Genomic DNA, 23,680 nt, shown 5'->3' on the forward strand with positions numbered 1-23,680 from the left:
ACCGAAATATACTGAACATTAGTTCAGCGACTTTTAAAAATAATGGAGTCTTTAGTTTTTAAATAATTTATTGAATCAGGCGTTACTTTGCGGAGGTCCATATCAATGAACTAAAAGAATTTCCTTGCTCATCCGCGACCTTACACCATGCTACCAGTTGTTAGACTCTAACAACTGGTAGCATGGTGTACGGTTGTGGGTGTGGGTTTGTGTGATTTGTGTGTGTTCTTACAGTGTGGAGGTGGAGGAACTGCATGAACACGCATATTTTGCATAAGCTTAGCTATCGTACTCGTAAGGCCGCGACCTTACGATAGCTAAGCTTATGTGAGCAAGGAAATTCTTTTACTTCTTTAGTTTTTCCCTTTTTCGTACAAATTTAATACTGTAATCAATCTAAGCCATCCTAGAACCTAGTACAAACATGAAACATTTTGCTTTACATTGCTTCTTCGAATAAATTTTAGTGTAATAAAAATTAAAAACTAATTATCTGTAAAAGTTGCTGAACTAATGTTGTTCAGTTTGACGAGTAAGATATATGTTTTATTTAATTATTTGCTCATATTACAGGCCACACCCGGTATACCCACCGGTATCTCTATGTATGAAATGAAATGGAAAGTTTTTATTGATGCAGAATGAAGAAATGAATGAAAGAATGTCCTACCACCTGCAGATTTTGCAGGCGGACGGAGTCGCGGGCAACAGCTAGTCTTACAATAATTATAAATGCGTAACTTTGTGATTGTGTTTATATGACAGAAAGAAAACATTTATTTGCGACAAATGCGATGCGAGAACATGGAATAAATGAATAAAAAACTAGAAAAAAAACTTACTGGCCCCGTTCCTTGCCACAAATATCAAAAATTATTTGAGCTTAAATGGTTTTTGGAGTCTTTTTGTATTTTTTATTTCAAATCCAAATTTAGGGGGTACAGACACGAATTTCTCCTGTCCAGTGGTGGTGTAGCGGCATAGCACGTGGCACGGAATGCCGAGGACCTGGGTTCGATTCCCACCGCTGGTCTATTTTTCTGGTTTTTCTGTGCATCTATATTTTTTATTAGTAATTTTCGAATGATATTTTCACTAAAGTGAGTTCAAAGTCAACCGCTGGAGCCCAATATAACGCAATATAGGGTGTCAGTTATTTTTAAAACTTTAACTGGGGAGAGGAGGAGTTTTATAGTCTTAACTATAACTGTGCTGCTTGCTCTGTTTCCTGCATCCTATTTTTTCATAAGCGAAGCGACTACAATGACTTGAACCAAATCTACAGTCACCAGCATTAATATCTGCCACAGCGGAGCGTGCAAAAATATCTGACACGTCCTTCCGGCCCTAGAAATAGAGTCGTATCTGATATTTATGCACGCTTGTTGTGCAGATATTGGTGCTGGTGACTGTACAAGATTTACGTTTAGTGACACAAATGAAATAAAATAATCTTGCTACTATTGTTCGTTGAATCCAAGTCTAGACTAGGCGTAAGTATACCTAACCTAGATAAAAATACAACAATTTAGGAATTGTACGTTGACATGGCATTATGGACAAGTTATTTCGACGACCTGATAGCCGAATGGTTAGAGATAGAGAACCAGACTATTTTTTTTTTTTATAAAGAATATGAATGTTTCTTTTCCAGTGTTAGGTGTTCGCTATGGATTTATCTCAACTATATCAACTGGTATTAATTTTCCCATGATGTATATTTATTTACTCATACGTCATACCCACACGAAAGACGCGTACAAAAATCTGAGTAGGTATCTGCAAGATTGAATTTAAAGTTTTTGTGGACTTTTATTGAACCAGAATTTCAGGTCTCGACTCAGAAAATTATGCTCCTTTGGTATTAAATATATTGACCCGGATAACTCACGTCTTAAATCGAGTTTAGCTCGACATGTTTATCCTTGTTTGTGTTAGTCATCCGGGTCAATATATTTAATATGAGTGAGTCTCACGGTAGTTTCATGTTCAAAGATGCTCCTTTGGCCTTAATGTATTGCGTTACACTTAGGTGTGACAGGCAGCCGGTTTAAACTGTTAATTGCACGTGGTATTACGGAGGTTGAACCGAGGAAGAGCGATTTCTAACCGGGATTTAGTTTTTGCAGCTCGCTCGCACTTCGCACTAATGATGCTTTGGGTACCTAGGTCACAGAATAAGTAATTGCCTAGGTACTCAATTTGTGTCTGTCTCAGTCAGATATTGCGTGGGTAGAGCACTTAAGAGTATGTTATGATTATGACAGGTAGGTGGTATATATGTATAGCGCTTTCCTCGCTGCAGTTTTGCAGATCACCAGCATATCAAAAATTGGTCATAATCAGCCGCAGCCCGCAGCTAGAAACCATTATTGCCTTTTGTATGAGAAACCATAGCTACACAATCCTTTTTACAAGCTTTTATTTTAGTTTCACCTGTCCCGTTGTCTGTCTGTCTGTCTGTAATCAAATCTTGTTAAATTTGACCAACTTCCAGTAGTCAGATTGACTTAAAATTTGGAAATACTTATGTAAATCGCGTGACAATACAATAATCTTGTAGTGACATCCTGGTAGCCCAGCCAGGATCGTCTCCGCAGGACGGAACTCTTCAACGGTTAATAGCATCGACTTGAAATTTGGTATGCAAATGTTGATTGGGTGACAATGCAAGTACAGTCAACAAAAAAGCTTGTATTAAAAATTTAATTTTTATGGTTAGGTTATTTTAATACAAACTAGAAGCGGCTTTAGGCACCATTACGAAATATCTCTCGAGTGCCCCAAACAGCAGCTCGCAGGACGCCGCAGACGACGTCAGAAATAGAAATATATTTTATTTGGATTAAATGTTGTTACAATAAATGATGTTCACAATTAATTTAGGATTCAAACATTTAAACTTCAAACGTCAAAAGTCGTTTATACTTAAGATCAACTATGGGGTAAATAGGGCACGAGATAACTCTACGCCTTCAGATGCAGTTAACGTAGTTAGAATACAACAGCAGAGTAGAAAACTAAAATGATGACGCCACTTTCTTTGTAACAGTCACATTTCTGTAACGTTGCACACATTTCATGTTTTCCAGTTGTATGTCAATTACTGTAATGATTTGTGTTCTTTCCCATTTCTAAGGCCGCGGCTCCACTGAGGCGGAGACGAGCGGAGCGGAGAGGAGACGTGTAGGGATCGCCCAATCATATTGGTTCAAATCCACATCTCGTCTCCGCACCGCTTCAATGGAAACAGTCAAGCGGAGGCGAGCGGAGCGGAGAGGAGACGCGTAGGAATCGACAAAACATATCACTTATAACTCTTTTCACAGCTCTGCTCCACTCAGCTCCGCTCGTCTCCGCCTCAGTGGAGCCGCAGCCTAAGGACACAGGATATGGCGTAGTCAGGTGTCGGACGCCAAGATCCACTTGGGGTCGCGGCGCCCGGCAGTACCTAAGTAGAAAATCCTGTCATGAAGATCATTTTACCTATGTGTGCCAAGTTCCTAATCCGCGAACTAACGAAACATACATACCATACTGTACAGGTGTGATTGTCGGTTTATGCTAATGAAATATATCAATAAGGTTTCATTTTACACTCTAATCAGCCATACCACACTCGGCCTTTTTTGTATGAGCCACAAATATCTAATAGCAATAATGGTGCAGCAGGCCACAGCAATGACAAAGTAGGTAGGTACTTATATAATTTTTATGCCAAGAGGGTCATTATAAGAATCTTAGCGGACTACATCAGCTGCATGAGGCCCGCGGGCCGTAGGTTGAGTAGGTAGCAGCTCTACATTGTAAGAATTTGTTTGACATGTTGTAGAACCGTAAAAGTACCTACTTACGATTCTGCTAACGCATTTTTGATTGCATTTGCTTTGCGCAAATTTTATGTTCAGATATTTCGATAAAGTTACGAAAACTGTAACTTAACGTGCATTAGGTAAATATTTTTAATTAATATCTACCTACCCTCCCTCGACACCCTTATAAAATGTAGGGTAGGTATCGCCAAATCGCAATTTTCGAAGGTGCAAGTCTAAATGGATCCTAGTTCTGATTTAGTAATGAAATCCTGCAAGTACCCAAAAGGTATTGGAATCAAAGTCCAAGGGAAGACCCCTATAAAATTTAAACTAGCCGCGAACCTTTTTAGTTCAATCCGGAATAGAACCTTATTACTTTCACTCTCGATGCTCGCACACCGACTGGCTTGTAATGCAACAATGCACTAGCTAATTACAAAAAATAAGGAAATGAATTACTTTCGATTGTCTTTAAAATTGTTTCACCACCATACAAGTGCAGGAGAAATTATTTCTTAGAGTAGACACGTGATTGGAATGATAACAAATCTCGCTGTTACGTTTAAGGACACATAATGACACATTAAAAAAATTACACGTATCATAGCTATCGAACGTCGTTTATGGTGTAAGGCTTTTATGGACAGTGTCGAGTACGCGTGTGGAATAGCGATTGCGAAAGTCCAGTTACTGGCGACTCGCAGACCCATTCTTTTCGAGTTCTTTAGCCTTATAACACAAATAGGCCGAAACAGATATATTTACGAAATACCTTTTACGAGATGTCCGTGTTGATCGCGTCCAATCCAGTCATAATACAAAAACAAAACCACACGCACATAGAACACAAAAAGAACTTAAAACATTTCACGTCACGCGTTCGGACGCATAGCACGTTTCGGGGAATAATAAAAAAAACTTGCACAATATTGAAACAGATGGGTATTTATTTTGGTTCACGCACGACGTTTACTTTCTGGTCGGACGCACAGCCGGCCCGCGCCGAGGGAATCCTGCCACTGGGACCGGAACCATTTGTTGGACTCCTCTATTCTATTCAGACACTTCGTTACGGCCGTATAACACCTTCTCTTTTTAGCTACATGCGCGCTACACCGCCATCTAGTGGCGAGCGGCGGCATCGCGACGACTTTGTTTTGACTACAAGCAAGCAAAGATGGCCGACTGACATCCAATGTCTACGAACCATAATCATGTTTAACAACAAGCGATAAAGCTTCATTTACTACGTACATGCGTATCCGGTAAAGCGTGAATACTGCATCACAGCTACAAAGAACTGTAACACACTACAAATAACGACGGTTCTTGCTTATAGGGTACCGGGGTTTGTGAAATCAAAAGTAACAGTGAAAAGGATAGGGTTACCTTGGTACGGTTGCGGTTATTTAATCAAAACTGCATCTAATCTAATAACCTTCAGTTAACCTATTTCAAAGTGCTTTGAACTGTAATCAAATAATCTACCTTGAACTGTAATCAAATCAAATATTCTAACTTCATAAAATTACATTTCTATTCTAGAAACATTATACACACTTCATAAAGGTTCCAGTTATAAGTTTAAATGGTCGATTGATGTCCTTATGATAAATAAACAACATAACATTTTAAACGTTTATTCAAAAAAATATCCTCATTTAATTCTTAAAATAAAAATACTTTCATCCTAACGTAATTTTGCAGGTTAACTCTTTATCCGTTTGGTCTGATACTATTTTAATCATGCTACTGTTTGTCATAATGTTTTTGGGTATATACCCCGAGTCTACCCAAGTGTCTAAAATATCTGTACTGGGTAGCATAGTCCTTAGTGTATTTCGAACGTAGATATAAGCTTGGGGGGAATACTTGTAAATACTAAGGGCGAAATTTTTAAGATCGTCTGTATGTCTAGTAGGCATGGCTAGGACTAACCCATTCTTATCCTCCTTGATTTTGTCTTGTAAAGTGAGTAATATTCTTGATTTCTTCTTTTTCTTCTGATTCAATATATTCTTTTTCATTTCTATTGTCTCCTTTAGTTTTTGGAGTCTTTTGTTTTGTCTACTGTGGATTTTCATTTTGTATTTTAGCTTGTCCCGTAAGCCGACAGCTTGCCGTTGCATTTTCTGAACTTCTGAGAACAGTTTGAGGACTTCTATCTGTTCCTTTTCTGTCTCTTCCCGCGTTTTAGCGGGAGGTTTGTTGCTGACTTGGTGTGGTTTTTCTGGGCGTTCTGGTTCTGTTTTCTGTGACTCCCTGTCTTCGTCATGAGAATCCATTTCATAATCATCATCCTCATTGTCGTCTAGTGTTTCTTCATCAATATACTCGACCTGGTGAGTTAAAAATATTGTTAAGTAAAAATAATAATGTTATCATCATTAATAGGTTATCGATAACTGCAGTGTATTGACACATGCAATCCATTATATGAGTGTTGAGGAGAATTGACTGTAAACACCAGCAGATGCATCGGCATATTCATAACATTAAAGCGCTTGTCGTTCAGTGCATCAGGTTCTTTTTGGGTCTGTCAGAAAAGGACGTACAGAGCGACCAACGAAAAATAAACCTGCCAAGTGCGAGTCGGTCTCGCGAAATAAAGTTTCCGTACAGTCGACTGCTACAACTCGGACAGTGTTACAAAAATATGTAGACATGGTTTTATTGATTTAACATTAGGCATTTGTCTTACCGCCGACGATGAACGAGAAACGATTAGAGTTAAAAAAAATAAAGTGTCAGGCAACAAAGATATTCTTTGTATTAAAAAGTATCAGACTATGCCCACGCACGTTTCGTAACCAAACCAACCGTCACCGTCGCGTGTCATATCATTTACGCGTTTTACATTCCGTTTAAAAGTCCGTCTGACACGTTCCTAGTACGGTCATGACATGATACGGTGTCATGCGTAGAGACCTTTACTTAGCATTCCTCACCTCTAGAACATGATGCGGCAACTTCTGCGAGGGAACCGCTTTGCTATTGAGCACCATCTCATCATTCACATCGCATTGGAAGCAGTCGATAGAGAAGTGCTGTATGCAGATGTATGAGTAGTCTGTTGGCGTCCAATTGTTCCGGCCTGTCAGATCTGTCCACACCTGCCTCAGCTGTGGGTCTTCGGGAAACCTGAAAGTAAAGACAATCAACGAAATGAATAAGTAAATGTCAAAATCCTGCTGTCATTACACGACATGTTGTAGCCATGTGCGTAATCATTCACTTCAACTCTCGTGGCACTACCTATAGCTATCGTAAGGTCATGTGAGCATAATATTTTGTTATTATTCATTGAAATGGGCCTCCACCTCTGTGGGTGCATGCGACAGACGTGTCCAGCCCAGTCTCATTTCAGCTTAGCAGTCTCTTTCCCAACGTCGGCTATACGTGTTTTTGAGCGCAGCGTAATGTTTCGGATTCTATCTGTCCTTTTTACCCTAGTATGCTGAGCTCCGTCGCTCTCTGGCAAACCTTACGCTTGGACTTCTTTTTTTCGTTTTCGGTTATCTATTCAAGGATCCCTACGCCTCGCAACAATATGGATAAAGTTAAAAAAATTGAACTACACTGGCATAGTTAAAATTCCAATTGTGTACCAGACAATTTAACCACAAGTACAATGCAAGACTAATTTTCGTGTAACAAAATATTTTTTCCAGTCAGCCGCTTTGTATTGGTACGGTTTACTACTGGTTTAAATGGTCCAACTTTTTCATAAAACAATATTTTCTTCTCTTAGGGTTCATTCATAAATTACGTCACACAATATTTGATAATTTTTAGAAGCCCCCCTCCTTTTTTGTCATTATATTTTCGATACGATCTGCGTGATTTCGCCTACTATTACTTATAACTACTATAACTTAATAAACCCCACAGGTTTTCAATAGTGGCCAAGCTTGTAAAACGTTTCATATAAAACTGTACCTAAATAAGAAGAATTAAAATTATAAAAAAATTAAAAAAACGTGACATAATTCAAATTCAAATCATTTATTCAGTAAATAGGCCACAATGGGCACTTTCACACGTTATTTTTCAAACTACCAGCGCTTAAGTTAATAAGTTATAGATGGCCCCTTATCTAATTTTGTGTTGGGCCAATGGAATCTGATAAGATAAGCTAATGTATGTATGCTGGTAACAATACCAGATCCATTAAAATCTAAGAAAGTTATGGCACTGAAATATTTCTATTTCCAACTAGAGTGGTAAATAATTGTAAACTCAGCTTATGAACTACAGTATTTTTACTTTGCTTCTCCACTACTAACCATGTACGGACCAGGAGCCACCACATGGAACCTTTTCAAAGGAAAAGTCATTACGATTTCCCTTGTTAATTAATGTGATGTCACTATGACGTTTACTGTGAAATGGTTCCATGGTGGCTCACAAATTAAAGTCCTTGACCTACCACACAGCTGTATGTGCTACGCATATAATGCTGATCAACATATGTCGTGTGGGGAATACTGAAATTAAAAGTACAGGTTGATTCACAGGAGCTGGTACAAATGGATTGAACGAAAGTAATGTCACTTTGACATTTTTGTACGAACATGACAGATACATGACATTTTCATATTTGTATGAAGAAGTGTATTCAAATAGTAACACACGGGTGCTTTCATTCACTCATTCAATCCATTTGACCCAGCTCTTGTGAATCAGCTTGTAGCTCAGGTGTTATTCTTTAGAATCCTGGTGGATCTTTAAATCCAGCTATCTATGTACCAAATTTTGTCTGAACTTGCCCTCCTTTTTTAACATGAAACAAACACACACACACACTCCACACAAACTTTATCATTGTTAATGTTACCTCAAAGGTGCTACAAGCATGTAGTTTGAATGGATATGCAAGTATGGTCCACAAAAAGTAGTCAGCAAAAAATACTTGTATTAAAAATGACATTTCTTTAAAAATTATATTTTATTACAGTAGGATAAGTACCTAAAAAAAGATTCATCAGTCATATTCTTGGAATCCTCGCAGCCCAGCACCGCACAGGTCTTTGTAATTCCTGTGTCAGCCTCGGCATTCTGTTTCACTTCTGGTGCCACCATTGCTGGAAAAATCAAACGAATTTTTATGAAAAAGATCAACCACTGTAGCTAGTGGGATCACCAAATGAGAATATCGCAAAATTTACTAGGTGTCCCGGCGAACTTCGTACCGCCTACAACGGACAATACTTAAATGAAAATTCAGGATTGTATGTATTTTTTATGGTGAATCATAAAAAAATAAAAATAAAAAATTTTGCCCAAAATATAAAAAAAATTGGGGTGGGCCACCCTTAATACTTAGGGATATGAAATTAGCTTACATCCTCTCCCAGACCTACCGAATACATATACACAAAAAATTTCATAAAAATCGGTCAAGCCGTTTCGAAGGAGTTTGGTTACAAACATTTTGACCAAAGAATTTTATATATTAGATATTACTAGTAGCACAGGCTTTATCTAATATGAGAGTGAGAGGGACGATATGATACGAACTTCGGTTTTCAAATTTCGCAGTAGCTCTTCTGATAGGTTTCATCGTCTCTCTAACATCCTATACTGCAGGGGTGGCCAACTTGATTAGACCCACCCCTTTACTGTTTACTGACGAAAACCTGTGCAGATCTACCAATTATGTACTTATTGAAATCTTAAATAAAACAGCATAGTTTAGTATTTTTATTTTTTGATCGACTAGACCAGCGTTTCTTAACCATTTTCAGTCCGCGAACCCTCTAGACAATCAAGCATGATTTCAAGGAATAAAAAACAGAATAAATTTAGGTCAATTTTATTAATTCAAATGTCTATAGATAAGACTGCGGACCCCATACACATACTCGTAGAGGTCTGCGGACCACAGGTTAAGAAACGCTGGACTAGACTAATAGTCGCGATCCACCAGTTGCCCACCCTTGCTATACTGTGTGACATAATGAAATGGTGAAACTATTATTATTATTAATGTATTAAACAATAAGGCCTCTGATGTGTAAGTGAACTTATCCATTATAATGCTTATGTATATAGGTTATCCATTAATATAATATAGGTGTTAAAAGTTTTGATACTCATACAAAACCTGTTTCTATGAACTTTGAATACAAACAAATATAGATAGCTGCATAACTAGTGTTAAACTGCATTCATATTTATCTGTTGTGTTGTGTCATGCATGATGTATCAGAACAGTATTGTTAGTATGGTAGTATGTAAGTACCTATTAGTTACGGCCACCCTGCCAGGGTCCGGGCTGAAAACCAGCACACTGCATTTGCTATTGTCAAGGTGTAGACCTATTTGTACTAATTATAATATGCGTTTGTATTGGTTTCATTATTGGTTTCATACATTTTATGTGGTTGCATTTACATTTATCGGATGCAGTGTGTTGTGACGGCTTGTGTTGTGTTGCATCAAAGCTATCAGAGAGAGAGAGAGACAGAGAGCATCACAACACAACATGACAGATAAATGTGAATGCGGCTTAATGAAACACTGAGGCCCAAATATTTTAAAAGGCTCAATTATTCACAGCATTCTTTTTCACATTCAGAAAAGTAACTTTTCCTCCCTGACGAGAGGATGCAAAGTGCAACTTTTCTGTTCAAGGCTTTTCAGGGGTGTTTTATTGCAAATGCCATTTTTTGAAGTTGATAATTGTAAAGCCACACCATTTTTTATGCTGGTTGTTCTATAATAATATTTAGATTTTTTTTTTCAAGTTGCTTAATTCGGTGTGAAAAGTTTTATGAGCCACTCGGGAGCAAAATTATTTTCATCTTGGGCGTTAACACTTGAATCCCTCATTACGCTCAGGATTCTACTTTGCAGAATCCTTCGCTACATTCTGGATTCAATGTACGCCCTCTCCGTAAATACACCATTTTGCTTCCTTGTGACACAAATAACTATTGAAGTAGCCAAATGACTGTTTAGAAGAATCATAAACCCTTAACAGTAAATGTGAATACATTATACATTAAAGAGTCTAACCGGTACATTTCGGCAATGAGTTACAATTTTAATACTATTTAGGTACAATCAATGAATGTTAATAAGGTCAGCTATAAACTATTGTAACCTGCAACATGTTTCTTTAGGCTGTCAACATACCAATAGGCGTTGATTTCCCTTTATTCTCATTGAATTCCGCAACAGAATCCTTCATTTTAGAGATTCCGAGAGCAAAACTCATCACGATTGGAATTACAGTCTGGAAAGAAGGAAATTAAAATTTAGTGGTTATGACCATGACGGAGTATGTTTATAACACAGAATAATAAAACAAGAACGAGAACATTCTATTTGGCTAAGATTTACAGGGAAGAAAATAACTTACATTTTAGCCGCTTGATAGTTACGGCCAACTACCGCTCGCCAATGCCAACACTGGCATAGGTTAGTAAAATCTGTCTCTTCTACCCGTTTAAATAACACGATATTCAAGAAACGAGTACAAAAAATTAAATTTGTGGAATAACAGTAAACAAATCTAAGAAATATAACGTATTTCACTACTTTTTTTACTCTAAATATAAGACATTCACCCTAACAACCGAACACAGCGCGCAGCCGCATTTTTTTTAATTTAGTGCTATAGTGCTTGACTAAAAAATAGAAGCATAGACACAATCATTCATTCACTCATTTCCCTCTGCCTGCATGCATGCATGCGTCTTCTCGAACTGTTTAGTTCCCTCCTCACTAGCGCCAAATTGACGTTTCGTCTATTTTCATTCTACTGTACGTAGAAAAAAAGTCATTTGATGTGATACGTAATTTTTGACGGACCCTTTGTTGGTATCAATTTTATGTTATTTATTAAAGAGCATCTAAAATGGTTGATCCCATATTCGATTACCAATTCAGGCTTATCCTAATCGGAGACAGCACAGTGGGCAAAAGTTCACTGCTTAAATATTTCACAGATGGAAAGTTCGCAGAGGTAAGATTTGGTCATTGTTTTTGTGTTGTTCTACTCCGTTTTAAGTACATTGTGATTTTTTTACGCATTAATTTTCAGCTGTCTGATCCCACGGTGGGGGTAGACTTCTTTGCTAGAATAATAGAAGTGCAAGATGGAACGAGAATAAAGCTGCAGCTATGGGATACTGCTGGTCAAGAGAGATTCAGATCTATTACAAAATCGTACTACAGGAACTCAGTTGGTGCGTTACTAGTGTACGACGTTTGTAATAGATCGAGTTTCGAGCACATACCCCTGTGGATGATGGAGGCCAAGAGACACATAGAGCCTCATAGGCCTGTGTTTGCGCTTGTCGGCTGCAAGATTGACCTTGTCGGTACTGACAACAAGAACGGTGCTAGAAGAGAAGTGTCGTGCGAGGAGGCTAGAATGTTTGCTGAAGAAAATGGTGAGTACTTAATATATTTTTTATAAAATTATGCAATCCACCCTAGGCTATAAGCAGATGGTATATCAGTGGTGTATGAGCAAGGAGCTGTTCCTAGTGTAATATAATAATAAATTTATTCTTTCATAAGTAAGGCTTACACTACATTAAAGCAACTTTCAGGTCTTCATCATGTAGAAACATCTGCTAAGACTGGCATGAATGTGGAGGAGGCTTTTGTGCTGGTAGCCCAAGAGGTTTACAACCGCATACAGACAGGTGAATATAAAGTAGAGGATGGATGGGATGGCATTAAGACTGGCTTCAACCGGCCCAATGGGATGGATTTCAATCTGCTCGAAGCTGAAACTGTCCAGTCCACTTGCTGTTAGAAAAAAAATGTAAATATTGACTATGGTAGAATAGCTCATGTAATGCATAAGCATAATTTTATAACATTCAATTAATGATAAGGTTTAGCTCGAGTCAGGTTTAATTAAAGGTTTTTTTATAATGCACTACATCATGTAATGCACATTTTGTTTGTGGCCACAGATATATTAACATTTCACCTTGATTTGGCAACAATACTCAGAATTATAGTTGAAAAAACAAATTAAAAAAAATATGGTGTTGTGTTGGTCTCAAATGTGAAAGTTTGGTTATAATGTTTTAACACCATACAGTCTAAACCAAGAACCAAAGAAAAAGTTGTTTTGTTGTTCAGCTTCCTGATAGGGAGAAACTCATTATAATATAACTAACATTCTAAAATAATTATAATTTAACATTTTACATAAGTCAAATTTAATACCTGATTATCAGTGGACGGACGACGGATGCAATTTACATCAAAATCATGTTGAACAATACACATAATATGGATATGACAAAATTTGGTTTAAAAAGAGAACATATTTGAAAAATAGTTGGATAATTTTATTGTTGTAGTAAATAATCGTATCTTTCAGTATGTTGTTCAGTATATTTACATATTTTCAATGCATTCCTTTTATAGTTTGCTATCCACTTATATAGGGGAAAATTACCTCTACATCTACAGATGTAAGTGGTACATATTTGTAAAGTGATAAGGCAAACCTTGGCTTATCGGTGATACTTGGTAATTCGGTGATGCTGCGTTATTATCTTATGTTGAGCTCATAATAGTGAATTGCAAGCAATTAAATCACCGCCAACCTGATTGTAACAATCAAAACTGACAGCTGCCAACGATTTTATAGCTCGCATTTCCTCGTAGTGAGATCTGTGTAAGATAATAAAGCAGTATCACCAAATTGCCAAGTATCACCGATAAGCCAAGGTTTGCCTTACTTCACCATTATTAGGAAGTTTATATACATTTTTACACAAAAATATTAATCAAAGTTTAATAAAAGTCTTATCCGTCTTATGCTTTCATCACCATATTGCATCCATCGTCCGCCCTTTACTGATTATATTGTACCTGGAACATTGTAATTATATTGTTAACAATGCATAAATAAATTAAGGAATATCCAGTAATTAAATATTCATCACAACCCTATCTATGTAGTAATATAGTTGACCAAGTAAGTCAGTTCTTTACATTAGAATAGTGCCTCATTGACTTGTAAGTGAAAATAATGTGTTAAATTTTAACTGTAGAACTGAAACTGAACCTTTAAGTGATAAAGAAATTTCTTGGTTGACTATACCTTACATGCTATTTACTTGTTTATTTATTTGTTTAAATTATCAATACCTTTTTATTGATGTTTGCAAGATATATGGACCAAATCCAAAGCATCTTGCAATTTAGTACTCTTATTCGAAGAATAAGCTCAGATAGTGTGTATCATTTGCACACAGTGAGTTTAATGCTGTTTTGAAAACGCTCCCGGTGCCCTCAAAGATCATCACCTCCACTATTTATACATACAGGATGTTCTCATTGCTTCATCAAGTGTTTATAAAATTATTATCTTTCTTATAAAAAATATAGTATATATTTATTTATTTTTTAATTTATTCGCTTACTTACACTTATGAAAATTACAAATATAATTCGCCAAACTGCAAAACAGTTTGCTGGCGAATAAATAATGTAATATGTTATTTGTACTAAGTACATGTTACAGAAGAAATGCAGTAGATACAGATTTTGGGTTATTTTAATGTGAATAATAAATAAGTTTTGTTAAAATTTCATTTTAATACAAGCTTTTTTTGCTGGCTGTACTTGTATTGTCACCCAAACTACATTTGCATACTTACCAAATTTCAAGGCGATGCCACAGTATAACAAGTTTTCCCTACAGTAGGCCGACGTCTTTGAAGTTGAGCGATACCGCAGCCTATATAGGTATTTACGCAAGTAAGGAAGCGTTGTCACAAATTTAAAATTTGGAAGGTAGATGTCTTTTACGAATCGGTACATATTGGTATTGCGAAATTATATAATAAAAATGAATTAGGGCCGCCCCGAAACCGCCCCGCGTCATACTTGGTGCAAAGGTGCCCAATACACTCGCCGCGTTGAACCGCAAATTATAAAAAATAAATTAATATATTTATAAAAATTGATGAATTTCTTTATTTATGCGAGATGAAGAATTGCACGCACTCGCAGTACATGTCGTATGCACCATAATACATTTTATTGTAAATTTAAATGTAAAAAAAAACGCGATAGCCCTAGAAGACTTGTCCCAAGCTACTAAGATAAGATAAGAACGGCGAAGTATGCAGCTGGGGCTCCTACCACCCGCGTCTCACCCGCACGATTGCTCTGTCTAGACCAGGGTTTCGCAAAGTGGGGTACGCGAACCCCTAGGGGTTCGCCATTCGACGGCAGGGGGTTCGCGACAAGATTTACGTAATGGTGGCGTGATGACTGGCAGGCACGTGCGGCACACATGGTGGCGCGCGTGCGACTGATTTGCGACTGATTTCGTCGTTCAACAGTCAATTTTATTGTTTTCTTTGGGAGGTTAGGGGGGGGGGGGGATTTAATTAGTTAAGGGGTTCGCTGTCACCTGGAAACTTTAACAGGGGTACGTGGAGCCGAAAGTTTGAGAAACCCTGGTCTAGACGTTTCCGTCGGATTACTGTAGGAAAACTTTTTATACTGTGGCGATGCCATTAACCGTTGAAGAGTTCCGTCCTGTGGAGAAGTTCCTGGCGGGACTACAAGGATGTCACTACCAGATTATTGTATTGTCACGCAATTTACATAAGTACCTATACCAAATTTCAAGTCGATCCAACCACTGAAAGTAGGTCGAATTTAACTTCCAAGATTTGATTACGGACAGACGGACAACGGGACTTGTGAAACTAAATCTGGTAACCCTACACATGGTACTGAAAATGGTACGGTAAAAACAATATTTATACGTAAAATATGGCAATATACGGTAAAAACATATTAAACACACTCGCACATGCTAACAGCAAAATCAGAAGTGAGAATGCCTGTCACTACGGATAAAATGAATTTGAATGAAAAACAGAGAGAGATATAGTTCGTATTGTCAAAGCATTGCCGCAACGCGCAATCCCTATTATAACTGATTTCAAAACCAATTTTACTATGTAAAGAAAAGTTGCTGGAATTTATGCCATGACTACTTTACAGTCTGCAGGGCTACTACGAAACTCGAAGTTCATGTCGTGGGGTCCCTCTCGCTCTCGTATTAAATAGTATAAGTGTCAGAGGGACCGCACGACACGAACTTCGAGTTTCGTAGTAGCCCTGCTGAACCAGGTACCAACTTAAGCCCAGTACAAGAAAAATAAGTCCACTACTTCAACATATTGTATGCTTTGTATGCCATAATTTTTGTATCCAAGTGAATACATTGGACAGGGAACGTGTTAAAGCAGAGATAACCTTACTTATCCCACAAGAACTCTTAAGATAAAATTAAAAAGCACTACAATCGTATTGTCAGTCCATTTGAACATGCGGGCAGCTAGAGAATAAATAAAAACTAGATGAAAACCCGGCTTCGCTCGGGTAAAATGTAGACTCATAATAATATGTTTGAAAAAAATTTTTGCCAGTGAAGACTGTCGTACTTATCGAAAAATCTGACGTATATTCCCAGCCTTAATTATTATCACAAACACTTTAACGGCTAACCTACGTATCGGTATTTCACCAGTAGATATTTCTCCTAAATCTTATTTGCCCAAATAACTACGTAGTCAGTCCCAAAGTTCTGTCACAAATGAAAATAATGATAAAAACAAAAGTACCAATCAGTTTTTAATAAATTATATACCAATTTAAAGTACATTTAATAAAAAAATAAATTTAAGTACTTAATGACTTCCTTTGTTTTTAATACAGGCCCTTAATCGGCGCAGCCAGTCGTCTATCGCAGCACGCACCATTTTCATGTCTATTTCAGCGACTGCTTTTCTTAAAGATGACTTCAGGCTCTCCAAATTTTTATGGGGTTTAGCACAGACCTTCCCCTCTAAGACCTGCCAAATTTTAAAGTCCAGAGGATTAAGGTTCGGTGAGCGCCAAACCAGGCTTGAGTGGTCTTGGCTTTGTGTGCTGGCGCAGAATCCTGCTGGAACACAAAATTATGACCTGAAAATAGCGTGTTGGGCAGATCTTTGACATGCTTATCCAAAACCGTCTCTTGGTACACTTTCGCACTGATTTTGACCCCTTTTTCGCAAAAATGAACCTCAGTTGGCCCGTAATAAGATCAGAGAATACTCTTCAGAGCTCCTAGCGTACACTCTATCATTATGTTTATTGTACTTCTCTTCAATATCGAAAATATTTTCGTCTGTAAAGAGGATATCACGGTGTCGATTTTTCGCGTACCGCTTTAACAACTTCCGGGATCTTTTAAACCTTATTGTTTTTAGACGGGCATTAAGTAAGTGCCCACTCTATTTTTTGTATGCTCGCAGACTAAGATCTTCGTTTAAAACCTTTTTGACGGTTTTTCTACTGACACCCATCTGCAAAGCCATCAACTTCTGTTTTCGGGCAGGATTTCTTGCTATGCGTGCCTTGATCGCTTTGATCACTGCTGGTGTTTGTACGGAGCGAGGCCGGCCAATTCTTTTCTTGTCCTCAATACTGGAGACTTCATTGTACCTGTCAATCGTACGGTACACAAACCTAAGCGTTATATTTACATTTTTGAGCAACTTGAAAATGGTACTTCGCGAGTGCCCACAGCGGTGCAATGCTAAAACAGCTATTCGTTATATATTATATATCATAGGCTATTCGGTTTTCTTTCAACGTCCACTCCATCGTGAGAAATTGCAGCGAATGACTGTTTATTGTTTTAAAATAATTGACAAACATTCAAAAATGGAATTCAATCAAATTTTCTTAAAATCATGTTTTAAATTTAAAAATAATGTGCCAGTGACAGAACTTTGGGACCAACTACGTATGTCTGTCTCATAATCAAAGAAATTAGACCTAAAGGGCCCCATATAAGGTACGATCCGTCTGTACGATCGATCTGATGAAAATCGACGAATCATACCGTGTGTGGGGCCCTTAAAAGGTCACAATGGAGAACGAAATGCAAACCTGTGACACGTGATGACGTGACACTCACGCCACTTTGATGTGATGACTTTGACATGTTTACTTCGCAACGCCATTATATTATATACATTTATTCCATTTTTTATTGAAAATACTCGCTAAATCCGAATTTTCTACCTACAAGTTGTCGACTCGGAACAAACGTCAACAACTGAAGATAGTTATAGTTGAAGGTAGTTGGTGATAGTTTTGAGTTTTGATAAGATCCATTCAAGTTTTCCGGCAAGACGTTTCGTTTTCGTTTTCGCACAGTCACATGAGTCACAGTTCTTTGTAATGGATACTTTTTTGGCGTGACGCACGCGATGTGTTGAAGGCGAGCCGTATCTAAGAGCTAGCTAGTATGAAACGGAACGTTTATTAACTACCCAAGATGGCGACTGCGGTTTGTTTGTCAGTGCCATTAGAATTTAACGAAATTCTCCATAATCCGAATTTTGCGGATATATGTTGTCGACTCGGATCGACTAATTTTTTACTCTCTTCAATTTGATGTGCATTTCGTTCGAGTCTACCGTACCCCTGGACGAAATTATTAATATAGATATATTTGACATTACAATGCAGCGATTATGCGGTCGTAAAAAGTCGCTGTATGCGTGACCTCTAAACGAACAATTACGCAATGCCGCCAAAATTGTTAGCTCTCAACTCGACATCGCTCAACAGAAATTGCGTGCAATGATGAATCAAAGTATGCTTAATTTGACTTTTTGTTGAGTGTTAGTGTTGGTCATAAGACGAGTTTAGACTTGCAAGAAAAATCGTGCAAGTTGCACGGCTTGCTGTTGGCTTTACGGCCTCGCAATGTAATGCAACTTGCACGATTTTTCTTGCAAGTCTAAACTCAGCTTTACAATGGAATCTCCCGTAACTTAAAAAGCGTGCGATAGATTGGGTAGATACGAAGGTAGAACATTCTGCTAGTCACAACTTTGTCGCTTTTTTAACGGGCCTAAAAAAGAGGAGTTTATTGATTCGGTATAAATAAATAAATGTATGATAAGATGCTTTCTCATTTTTCAAAATCACATTGAACTAAAAGGTAAATAGAAAACAATGTTGATAAGGAGTAAGGCCTTGCAGTCAAATTGCAGTAGTGTACTTTCGCGTCTTGAAATAAAAATAAAATTGTCTTTGAAAAAATGGCGCGCGCGGCAAAGTTTCAAGGCGATGGCGTCACGCGTAACTTTGCTAAACATGTATTGTGTCTAGAGCAAAGTTACGCGGCCATACCTACAATGCGGTAGGTCATACAATTTTTTTTTTGTCCGTGTGTGCTTAAAATACGAATAACTTGGGCCCCGAATAACCAATTTATTTTATTTGTCTTATATATAATCCTCGACGTTTAGAGTTAAGTACCTACTTATTAAAAATGCGACTCGCGAATCTCCTTCAGTTCAACACCTACAAAATGTATTTTTGGAATAAAACATTTGATCTTTAAACGTGTGCCAGTGGGCCAAGGTCCTTCTAGTTAATATTGTCATTTATGCTAATCTGAGACAGTTATTTGATCTTTGTATAAACCGGTCGCGCGGTCTAATTACAAGACCCACAAGGACAAGATCCATAGCCGTCGTTTTTAACCCCTGACGCAAAAAGAGGGGCGTTATAAATTTGACCGCCATGTGTGTCTTGTTTGTGGCACCGTATCTCTTAAACGGGTGGACCGATTCGAATGCGGGTTTTTTATATGATACCAAGTTTTTTAGCGATGCTTCTTAGACATGTTACATCAAAATCGGTTTAGCCGTTTTTGAGATATTGAACTTTGAATTGACAAAGTCAAGGGTTTTCAAAATCAATCAAAATACGGATCGTCGGTTCTTATCAAATACTAAGAGCGTTTATACCTGCTGAGCTGGCAACGTTGGATTGTTGTTGGAAAATGTTTTCTGATAGAAAATGTGTATACTCCAATAATTATTCGTGATTGACTTTTATATTCCTTAAAAACGAATTAATGTTTATGACCGGTTTTTAAAGAAAATAAAAGTCTATAACGAATAATTATTGGAGTAGACACATTAACTTATATATTAAGAAGTGTCTATTAGAGACCATTATTAATTTTCATTCAATTTTTATGGAATAATCGAGAAAAACTAACAAAAATGCAACGTTGCCAGCTCAGCAGGTATAAACGCTCTTAAGCAGCAACAGTGAATAAGCTGTTGTATAGTGATTAAAATAATGTACAGTCAGCTGCAGAGAAATGGTTCCTCACGTGACGGCGTTGACCACATCAAGGGTACAAACACACCCCCTTATTGCCTTGCCAGCAGAGTTCTGTATTTTAAACACCTCGACCGCTTATTCCCTTCTGCTGTCCGTTACAATACAACTATAGTTGAGTTCTGAACACTTACGGGCTTTAGCTTGGTGGGCCTTAGTTTAGTGGCGTAGCTATTACAATGATCAGAATACGGGCGTATGCAGTTTTCCAGTATGAGTAAAATCATTAGAGTAGATTAGGTGTATATTGCGGAACATCAGAACTAGTTAATTTAATTTAATTTATTTTTTATCAAATAGTCAACAACGTCAATTGGTGTCTTAAATATTGAAATTACCTCATTAAAAATTATCTAAATATTTACATTTCATTTACAAATGAGCCGGCTCGACCGGGTTAGTACTTGGTACCACACTCCCACAGAATACTGGCGTGAAATAGTAGTTTTGCTACTGTGTTTCGTCCGGTGAGTGGGAGATCCGGAGGCCCAACTCCGCTCCCCGTTTCCCCCTCCCCTTTAGACCCGCAGTCCTAATAATGCTGTAGGTGTCCAAGAGTGGCGGTACTACGAAGTGCAAAATTCGAACTTTGTATCTTGCCATCCCGCTGACGCTAATATTATTTAATACGAGAGAGAGACGGGACGATACGAACTTCGAATTTCGTAGTAGCCCTACAGGTTATGAGGCTGTAGATTATTGAGGGCCAGTAATGTATTGCTTACTCATGGTTTTACTCATAACGTGAAAGCTTCGCTCCACCGCGTGCAATGGCCATTATTACCACCTGGCCGAGACTTGATACACAGAATAACTAATACATGATAGTTTTACTCAGTGGCGTAGCTAGGTAACTAAAGGCCCTGGGGTAAAAAATAAACTAGGGCCCCAACTAAACTATTTAAAATCGTTTGTTCCCAGTGGCGTAGCTAGGTAACCTAGGGCTCTGGGGCAAATAAAAAAATGGGGCCCACTGCTATCAAAACTGGTAAGGTTTTTTGAAGTAAAATCATTATATATACAAATACCTACTTTAAAAATGCTAAGCAACTTTATCAATCAGCTATAAAGCAGAATTTCGAGGGCCCCCTGAGCTTGAGGGCCCCGGGGCACTGCCCCGCCTAGCCCCTTGGTAGCTACGTCACTGTTTGTTCCGTGTTCGTCGTGTTCCGAATTCGACGTACTCCAGATTTGTCATTTATAGTTTGTAAGTCAAGAGTCCGAGGGGGCCCGGGGCACTGCCTAGCCCTCCGGTAGCTACGCCACTGGTTTTACTACAGTGTTTATCTACACCCATATAGTAAATCCTCAATTATGCGTTCAAAAACCATAGGTATAATGACCAGCATTACGACATTGGATTCTATTATGAACACGTCTGTATCGTAATGGTCATTACGATAGACATGATAGAGGATTTAATATATGGATATAGAGCAAATATTGTATGCAACTTTACGTAATTAGGCCTTAAAACACTCATGTGACCCTATTATTAAACCCACACTCGTGTTTTAAGGACCCCTATTAAGTACGAGTACGATACAGTTGCATAAAATACTATTACATTAGGGAGCTCAAATTAACTGGCGTGCATTGTGTATTTATTGGAATATATAATAAGTCATGGTTTGTAATATAATTAATGTGTTATTATTATAATGCTTTTTGAAGTAAAGTTTTTGTTAATTTAATTCTTTTTTTTTACGCTATGAATCCGCGCTTCTTAAATCCCTTCCACACGATTCAATAGAAATCGAATTGCTTGTTGAATGAGGGCTATCGCGTATGAATTCGCCGCTAGAGGCGCTAGTGTAGCGTGAGGTCTCCGAAATGTCAAATCTCATAGGTTTTGGGTGAGCTACGCGGGTTTATTTATAATTAGAATAATTTTGTGAATATTTTGCATTATCTGAAATTAATTATGGCAATTATGCGTTACGGGGCTATGAATGTCTGGTTTTGAGACAGTTTTGTCTTTCGGAAACCTTTGTCCTCCCTTTTTTCCGAACAAAACGGGGACTATGCAACACTGTGGCATGCTCGATATTTTTATGGTACGGTTTTAACTTTGTTTTCACGCCCGTAATAACAGACTTTGAAAGCCATACTTAAAAACCTCACGCAACAGTGCGCCATCTAGTGAGACATAAAACGATAGCCCTCATTGTATGTTGGCCAGGGGGGCTACTACAAAATTCGAAATTTGTACCGTACCGCCCGCCGTTACTTATATTATTTAATACGAGACGAGAGTGAGAGGGACGGTACGATACGAACTTCGAATTTCGTAGTAGCCCTGCTGGGAGGTCGCCGCTTGAGTTACGCCGACCCAGAATTAATTTTACCGGTTGTCCTAATAACCGATAAGAACAATGAGTTATACTGCGCTTATCAAATGTCAAATACGGTGCGATAAGTATTGGGTCAGATTCGGCGACAACTAGCACAGGCTGTGACTCAACTTTATCTTGTCCTGTTATGACTAAACTGCGTCGTAGTACGTAACCACGTACAATTCGGTTAGGTGAACATAAGTGTTTAAAATTTATTCTATCCTACTCACATATTCAATGAGATAAACCCGATTAACTCGCATCTTAAATCAAGTTCAGCTCAACTTGATTTAAGACGCGAGTTATCCGGGTTTATCTCAAGGGCGGGTTTAATGGCGGGCACGCGGGGGCCCCTCAGACGGTATTTTTGTGTACTGTGGCGATTCCACCACAGTATACATACTTAGAAGCAAATCAAATTATCAGTTGTTAAAATATATTAATAAAATAATAGAACCCCTTGAAAAAAATCCTGGATCCGCCCTTGGTTTCTCTCATTTTAAATATAAGTGAGTCTCACGGTAGTTTCATATCATGTCCATCTCGTTGGTGGAGTTCTGCGCTGTGCTTGCCGATATACTTACTAACTCTTTACCGTAAATAAGTTATAGTAATGAGGGCTATCGTTTTTTGTCTCACTAGATGGCGCACTGTTGCGTGAGGTTTTTAAGTATGGCTTTCAAAGTCTGTTATTACGGGCGTGAAAACAAAGTTTAGATTAAAATCATATTTAATACACCTTAAAACCGTACCATAAAAAATATCGAGCATGCCACAGTGTTGCATAGTCCCCGTTTTGTTCGGAAAAAAGGGAGGACAAAGGTTTCCGAAAGACAAAACTGTCTCAAAACACAGACATTCATTGCCCCGGAACGCATATTTGCCATAATTAATTTCAGGTATTGCAAAATATTCACAAAATTATTCTAATTATAAATAAACCCGCGTTGCTCACCCAAAAACTATGAGATTTGACATTTCGGAGACCTCACGCTACATTAGCGCCTCTAGTGGTGAATTCATACGCGATAGCCCTCATTAAAATGTGTGCTAACAATCATAAAGATATTTTTTGTTGCGATAAAATGAGCGTAAGCGTAAGCACGTCACGGTTCCAGAGGAATTGCCGCCTAAGAGCGCTCCAGCTGTTGATTTAACTGTCGAGGGTAAGGACTTACGGTACGGGATTCTTCGAATAGGTATGGAAAAAAAGAAAGAAAATAAATAATTTATATATAACAGCAGTGACACATTACACAGTATACACAGGGTAGAAAAATACATTTATTTAGGTACTTAAGTAGTTTTATGATTTAAATTCGGGCTTTT

The 23,680-nt window shown here is 37.9% G+C and overlaps 3 protein-coding genes across 3 annotated transcripts in view; 1 reads left to right on the plus strand and 2 right to left on the minus strand.

Annotated features, from left to right (window-relative positions):
* The window catches only part of LOC141436433 (uncharacterized), a 290,983-nt gene extending 286,156 nt beyond the window's left edge, over positions 1-4,827 (minus strand). Inside the window, exon 1 of the mRNA XM_074099420.1 lies at positions 4,588-4,827. The gene's annotated coding sequence lies outside the window, so the exon portion shown is untranslated. The remainder of the gene's footprint in view (positions 1-4,587) is intronic.
* Positions 4,828-5,439: 612 nt separating this feature from the next.
* On the minus strand, positions 5,440-11,444 carry LOC141436626 (uncharacterized). The gene is made up of 5 exons (XM_074099624.1): positions 11,182-11,444; positions 10,956-11,055; positions 8,785-8,899; positions 6,764-6,956; positions 5,440-6,154 (listed from the first exon to the last, which is right to left on the minus strand). Exons 2-5 carry the CDS (start codon positions 11,035-11,037, stop codon positions 5,501-5,503), a joined length of 1,044 nt encoding a protein of 347 aa, XP_073955725.1. The 5' UTR covers positions 11,038-11,055; positions 11,182-11,444; the 3' UTR covers positions 5,440-5,500.
* Positions 11,445-11,549: 105 nt separating this feature from the next.
* Positions 11,550-21,709, plus strand: Rab39 (RAS oncogene family member Rab39). The gene is made up of 3 exons (XM_074099625.1): positions 11,550-11,787; positions 11,866-12,217; positions 12,380-21,709. Exons 1-3 carry the CDS (start codon positions 11,680-11,682, stop codon positions 12,586-12,588), a joined length of 669 nt encoding a protein of 222 aa, XP_073955726.1. The 5' UTR covers positions 11,550-11,679; the 3' UTR covers positions 12,589-21,709.
* The last annotated feature ends 1,971 nt before the right edge of the window (positions 21,710-23,680 follow it).

Source organism: Choristoneura fumiferana, chromosome 16, assembly GCF_025370935.1.
Source record: "Choristoneura fumiferana chromosome 16, NRCan_CFum_1, whole genome shotgun sequence".
NCBI lineage: Eukaryota > Metazoa > Arthropoda > Insecta > Lepidoptera > Tortricidae > Choristoneura > Choristoneura fumiferana.

Coding starts and splice junctions, on each gene's coding strand:
- LOC141436626 (XM_074099624.1), bottom strand. CDS start 11,037: ATGAGTTTTGCTCTCGGAATCTCTAAAATGAAGGATTCTGTTGCGGAA. Junction 8,900..10,955: donor AGGGAAATCAACGCCTATTG/GTATGTTGACAG, acceptor TGATTTTTCCAG/CAATGGTGGCACCAGAAGTG. Junction 6,155..6,763: donor TGCCGCATCATGTTCTAGAG/GTGAGGAATGCT, acceptor TTAACTCACCAG/GTCGAGTATATTGATGAAGA.
- Rab39 (XM_074099625.1), top strand. CDS start 11,680: ATGGTTGATCCCATATTCGATTACCAATTCAGGCTTATCCTAATCGGA. Junction 11,788..11,865: donor CAGATGGAAAGTTCGCAGAG/GTAAGATTTGGT, acceptor ATTAATTTTCAG/CTGTCTGATCCCACGGTGGG. Junction 12,218..12,379: donor AATGTTTGCTGAAGAAAATG/GTGAGTACTTAA, acceptor AGCAACTTTCAG/GTCTTCATCATGTAGAAACA.